We start from the raw sequence: 6,754 nt of genomic DNA on the forward strand, positions 1-6,754 counted from the left end.
AAAAAAAAAAAAAAAAAAAAAAAGACAGAGAAAAAAGCCTAGTACAGTGAAATGTATAGAAATAGAGCTAAATGAAAAACCCAACCTAGGGACAAAATGAGCAAATATCTTTCCTTGTTGGCTTTTCTACACATATTAATGTTGGAATGCTCACTTCAGGCAAGTTAAGGGGCCTTTGCAAGGTTGAAGGGAGCTAAGGACAGCTGAGTGGGGGAAACGACTTCTGTATGGCTGCCCAGTGAAAGGAGAGTCTTCTCTTCGTGGAGGTCGACAGTCGAGTGCCAGGTTGTCATCCTTTATCTGTGGGACACCAAATACTTGGTTTTTCGGAGCCACATTTCCCACAACTCTAAGCAACGGGAGTAATCTCCATAATAAGGAAGACTTCTTCCGGGCTCGAAAATGCAATAAATGGCCAAAAAGTTTCCAAGAAGATGTGATATTTATAGATTAACTAGAAGTATGACAATTGAAATGCTTTTATAAAAAAGCTTGAAATGTAACAATATAATCGTAATATGTCATCACCATAATATAATAAAAATAACATAACAATAAATGCACACTCCTTCAATCAAAATGAAACTTCAGAGGCACCCAACTGATTAGATTTTAGGTCAAGTGGTAGCAATGTCATTGACAAGTGTCAAAAGAAAAGCACATTCTTGCCTAAATTTTAGGGTTAGAGATTCATTCTTTCTATGATCCATTTCTCTTTGGAGGTAGACTCCTTTCTTGTAACCTATAACCTAACATATTTTTCAGTGAGGCTGGAAGAAATCAATCTTATATGTAGTGTGAAATTACAACTTACATCTTTAACATGTCATTTGAGCTCTATTTACCCACAATGCCAACCTCTATACTTTTTCTAATCAAGTAGACATTGTTATTCCTAATGTGATCTTTGACAGTCTTATCAGAGCTGGTCTAGCTTCTGTCTTTTATATAACTACTTTCTCAAAAATGGAAATTGGCAATCATGCAAAGTGTTGTTACTAACAGTTTCTTTAATTGGTCTGTGTAAAATGAGGCTGTACTATGAACTACACACATACTTACACACACACAGACATACACACATGCACGCCTTCACAAACACATATACCTAAGTTTCCCAGGCCTGGAAGCACGAAAATAAATAGAGTGACAATAAAGACTTATTTCTGATAGCATCCATATGCAAAATTCTGTGTCTTCTACCCTTTTGTCATTACATTTGACTCTTTCCATTGAGTACCTTTCAATGTAAGACTGAGGCTTAGCCTGTGGGTCTGTGGGTGAGGGAGGCAGTTTATCTCTGGCTCTTGCTAGCTCAGAAAAGAGCCCCATACGGAAACACTCTCCTCTTCTGGTGTCCTTGTGAAACTTTGTAAATTCATGGTAGCAAATATTGAAGAGGTAACATATCAAACTTGAATGTGCTATGAAAATGACTGCCCCAGAAGGAAGGCTAACCTGGTCTTTATAAGTTAGAAATCAGCTGAGCTACTTGGCCTTTTTCTCACAAAAGCACGCTAGCATTGGATTTTGTGGAGTTTGGAAGCATGAGATCTGGCTTCCTCTGCCTTGTGCAGTCTGTCAGCCCTGGTCGCAGACCCGTAGTCGGAGGCTTCATGACTCTAAATACCTCCTTCCCAACCTTGCTTAGTGCCATGTTCAAAAGGAGAGGGGATATCCATCTTCAGCCTGTGTCCATCTCATGCTGGACTCTTCTCGTGCCACCTTTTCCCAGGTCCTTGATTCAATAGCCACCATCTATTCAGCTCCAAAAAGTTCAGGAAAGGGAGAGGGAGGGAAGCTTAATTTATTCCAATTAGCAGCTGTCACTGAAGGCCTTTGTGCTTACTTACGTAAGGGTTTGCTTAACTCCTGGCTAGACTTGTCCTTGCCCTGTCTAGGATTACAGAATCAGGTTTCGCACCTGAACTGAACTGTATTCAGGAAGATCATGTCCAAGTTCTTTTCCACAAGTATTTGTTCAGCCTTTGGAGACTCCAGGCATCTCTTCATTGAAAGACCAAACTAAGATCTTGGTGCTGGTCTGCATTTTGTCGCCACGGTGTATGAAGCTTCTAGGCTCAGAGGAAAAAGGGAGGATTAAGGGAAAGAGGAATGAAGGAAAGATGTGTAGGAGAGAGAGGGAAAGAGGGAGAGAGGAGAGATTATCTCATCACCAGTTAAAAATTCAGCATAGTAAAGTAGAATTCAGGAGTAAGTTTTTGAAGTCAACTCATGTTTATGCTATGTAAATTATGTCTTCACCTTTATATGATAAAAGAATAAACTGAGCAAAAGGGATCCTGAATACCAATAAATTCTGTATAATATGATTTCTTAGCTTCTATAATCCATTTTCTACAAAAATTGCTCATGTCTACTTTGAAAGAAAATCTAAGTATCTGTCCAGAGAAATGTAAACTATCACACACAGTAAGAAACATGAAGGAATTTACTGAACTAGTGTGTCCTTTCCTCCAAAGAGATTATATTTTACATTATATTTTGCATTACTGGCATCATGTTATTATTGCTTATAAAATATTTATGTTTCATGTAAATAATTACAAGTCTTCAGAAACAATATAGAACTAAGTAATTTGAAGTGGATCTGAAACTCAGCACTTAAATAAGTAGGTGAGATAAAACAAAGCTGTGTTCCCTCCCCTTCTTATCCACTATTTTTTTTTTCTTTGTCAGACCGAGCCTGGCTGATAGAACCGAGGAAGGTCCAGAAGCTTCAGGAAAAAATTTATTTTGCACTTCAACACGTGATTCAGAAGAATCACCTGGATGATGAGACACTGGCAAAGGTAGGTTCTCGGATCAAAGACCAATGTCACCAAAGAGAGGGGAGTAAGCAATAGGGGCCTGTTTACAAAGCAAGGGACATCTCTCAGGGAGCACAATTTCTGAAAGCTATTAAGGCTGCATAAATTCTTCGTTGTGTACTTTTAGAGAGAGACTAGTAAGTTGCGATAGGTCGAGAGGCGGTTAGCTTTCTTAAGGTACCAGAAGACAAATCAAAGGAACTGTGGAATAAAATCACAGGAATAAAACTCTAAAGCAGGGAACAAGGCTTCAAAGTTCCTATGTGGAGAAAGAGGAGACTTTGCGCCAGCTCGGGATCCAGGTCTGGGCAAAAGTTAAGAGTAAACAGATTTTTATTCAAAACAAGCAAGAAGTGGCACATGGAGAGAATTGGTTGAACGGAGGAGTGGCCAGCTGTGTGCAGGAGCGAGTCGCCCATCACTGGTCACAGGCTAGACTTCCTGCCTGGTCACCTCTCGGGTGTGTTGAAAGTAGCAGCCACACCCAGAACAGAAGATTAGACTGATGATTGTCAATTTTCCTCCCGCTCTAATCTCTCCATGCAAGACTTGCCTTGGGGTTCTTTCAGGACGGTAAGTACCCCAGCAACGGAACCCGTGCGGCCTGCCATCGATTTCTTGACTTAGCTTTCATGAAGAATGATGATAGTGATGAAGAGTACTGGGGGAAGTTGTTCACCAAAGTAAAATGATCAAAAAAGAAATAAGTAATTGCCAATGATTGATATTCAGCATTATTTAAAATCCTAAAGCAACTCTGATTTCTTAAAAACTAGAATTTTTTTAGGAAGACTATTATTTTAAATTATCTCCGATTTCTTAAAAACTGGACTTTGTAAAGGGTAAGAAACTGGGAAATTGAGCTTATCCTTGGCTAAAAATAATAGGGATCCTACTCTTTACATTTTTGTCATTAAGCATTCGCACTCTGCCCTTGAAGTTCTTTATTTAAAAAGGGGGGAGGGTATAGACTCTATTTAGAGACATCATCAGATTTTACTTTGCACATACTGAGAACTGCTATAAAAAAACCTCCATGAGTTAAATATGCTGCTTCATTATGGTAACATTTGTTAAAATTAACACATCACTAGGAAGAACATTTCCATGCTCACCATACAGGGATAGTTCTCGTTGACATAACTTTTTACTTATTATGTGATAAAGGACACATGATCTGCTGTCAATACCTTAATTTTTTTTCAGTCAGGAGCAATACTTCAACTTGCTTTCAGACTCACTGGGCAGAAAAGATTATAACATGAATATATGCGTGCTCTCTACAGTTGCCTGGTAGCGTACATGCATAAATTCATCTGGGTAATTAAAGTGAAAAGGTGCTTCTTGCATTTGGAATCTCCCAAGGACTTGCATTTCTATATTTATCATGCTGAAGTTAAGGTCTTGAAAGAAATAGAATTAGAGGAAAGTTCCTGCTATTCTGCCTGGAAAGATTATTTGCTCAACAACACTGGCCTCCTCATCTATAGGATGACAATTACAGTTTCTTGGTCCTGAACAAATGTGTTGTGAAACTGTGATGGATACAACCCAGGAAGGTAAAATGTCCATGCTTATTCCTCTTTCTACATCCTGGTAAGCTGGTGGGGCTGTACTTGGGGTTTTACAAAAAAGATGGAAGTGAAAATTAAAGATATTTGACAGCATATTACAACATTGACTACAGGTCACCCTAACTCTTCCTTCTCCATTGTTAGTGGAAAATAAATAATTCTGTTTTCTTAATAAAAGATAATATTGCAAAGATGGGGACCAGATGAAATATTAAAAGAGCCTCACTTCTTGCATAAAATTACTTGGAGCCAGATGTCTTACTTACTTTTCTCTTGTTGCTGAGGCAAAACTACCTGATATCCAAAGTTAAAGGGTTAAAGGTTTGCTTAGCTCACCGTTTTTAGAGGTTTCAGTCCATAATTGGCTGGCTCCAAGGCAGGGTAGCATGGCCAACAGGCATGGCAGAGGAGAACCAGTTCATGGTGGGCAGAAGGCAGAAAAGCAACAAGGGACGACCACCTTGTATCTTATCTGGGCTCCTTAGGAAAGGTGGCTCTCACACCATTAATCCTACTGCCCATAAGCCTAGTGCCCCACACTCTAGACCCAGCCACGTCTGAGGAACACCAGATGACAAAGGATTTCTTCCATGGGCTATATGCAGTTATTAGATTCTTACATGGAGCCTTCTTGGTAACAGTCATCATTTTACCATGATGCTATTTGAACTAATGTGAAGAGACTATAAGCAGAATCACAACTGGAACTCATTCATCTCAGATCTCTGTTTGTCTGAGTCTCAGATTGTCCTGAAAGACCAAAGGTGGAAGTCAAACTCTTGGGTTCCCGACTGCTTTAATACTCTGAGGACAAAAACATTATCAATGTATAGTGCACAGCACCAGTCAGTTTTCCTTTACTGTAACAAATTACCTGACATGAACAAGTTCAAAAAGCAATGTTTCATTTCCATGCACAGTTTCAGATATTTCTGTCTATTGTTGATTGGCTCTGTTATTTGGGGGCCTTTGATGAGGCAGAACATCATGGCAGGAAGGATGTGATGGGACAAAGCTGTATACTTCATGGTGGCCACGAAGCAAAAAGAAAGAAAAGAGACCGTGATCTCTATATCGTCTCAAAGGATACACCCCTATGGATGCAACTTCTTCCATCAAAGATTCCACCACCTTCCAATCAGACCAAGGGATGGGGATCAAGCCTGTAAGTGCATGGGCCTCTGGGGGACATTTATAATCCAAACTATAACAGACTATCACTGAACTCCCAAAACAATTGTTTTATTTAAATCCAGAGGAAACTATGCCACCCCACCACAGAATTTTTTTTTATCTTTTCAGAAAAATCTCCTTATGCTTTCGTAGTTATAGAACTTTTCTGCCACCATCATTTCTCTTAGGAACCCTTGAGGACTACAGTGAACATTATAAAATCTATCTCTAGAAAAAGGTATACATGACAAGTCCAGAGGCTCAGATGAAATCTCCAGTAGACTGGGGGGAGGTAAATCTTCCTTCAGTGTGATGTACAAAGGACTCCTTAACTGACCAATTCAAGCCTGACCAGGTGTAACAGACATCCAGATTCAGCTAAGAGGATTCACACAGCCACTGAACTTCTCCTAGAAAAAGTTTCCAGTGCACTCACTTAATGAAATTAAACTTTAGGCAGCAGTGCTTTCTATTTTTGACCAAACTTTAACCTGGGGAAAGTTTGCAAATTCAGGGATTCTGTGTCCACTAAATAGAAAGTTTCGGTCCTCAAATATTAATCAGTTTAAGATAGTACCATGTGGTTAATTTAGAAGCTAAATGAGATAAAGATATAAGTAAGCTTTGCAGTCCATAAATGGTAATACATAACTGCTATTGCCATTATTATATTAGTTGTTGGCATCGACAGAAAATTGAGATGATCTTCCAGCTCCAAAGTTGCAGAGAGTACGACATTTATGAAATGTTATTTCAGCTAGGAAATGTTTGTCCGAGAGATAGGATCTATTGGCTAATCACGGGAGTGTGACAACTTTGCAAAAGATGGAGGTTAGGAAGTTAGAAGAGTGAGGAATGGCATCCCATGTGATAGGGATGATGGTAGGAAATAGGAAAGTATAAGGTATATTCAGACTATAAATAATTGTTAGATTTGGCTGGATCCTGGATTTGAGAAGCCAGGAAATGAGATAACACTGGTCATTTTCACTACAGCTCATGAAAAATATATATACATATATTTTTTAAGCCCCCATATGACTAGAAGAGGAAGCCCATCTGTTCTCTGGGCTTCATTTTTCTTGTCTGGGAAATGAGTAGGTTGGATTGCATAGTCTCTAAGGTCCTTTCTGTAGAACATTCTTTGGTGCCCAAAAGAAAAAAAAAAAAAAACAA

At 39.1% G+C, this 6,754-nt stretch overlaps 1 protein-coding gene across 1 annotated transcript in view; it reads left to right on the forward strand.

Annotated features, from left to right (window-relative positions):
- Rorb (RAR related orphan receptor B) overlaps positions 1-6,754 on the forward strand; it is a gene marked incomplete at its 5' end in the record, with an annotated part of 57,915 nt that overhangs the window by 36,576 nt on the left and 14,585 nt on the right. The window contains one exon of the mRNA XM_010625606.2: positions 2,701-2,813. Within this exon, the coding sequence (XP_010623908.1) occupies positions 2,701-2,813 (113 nt within the window). The remainder of the gene's footprint in view (positions 1-2,700; positions 2,814-6,754) is intronic.

This window comes from Fukomys damarensis, unplaced genomic scaffold, assembly GCF_012274545.1.
Source record: "Fukomys damarensis isolate Sample0158 unplaced genomic scaffold, DMR_v1.0_HiC HiC_scaffold_31, whole genome shotgun sequence".
Classification (NCBI taxonomy): domain Eukaryota; kingdom Metazoa; phylum Chordata; class Mammalia; order Rodentia; family Bathyergidae; genus Fukomys; species Fukomys damarensis.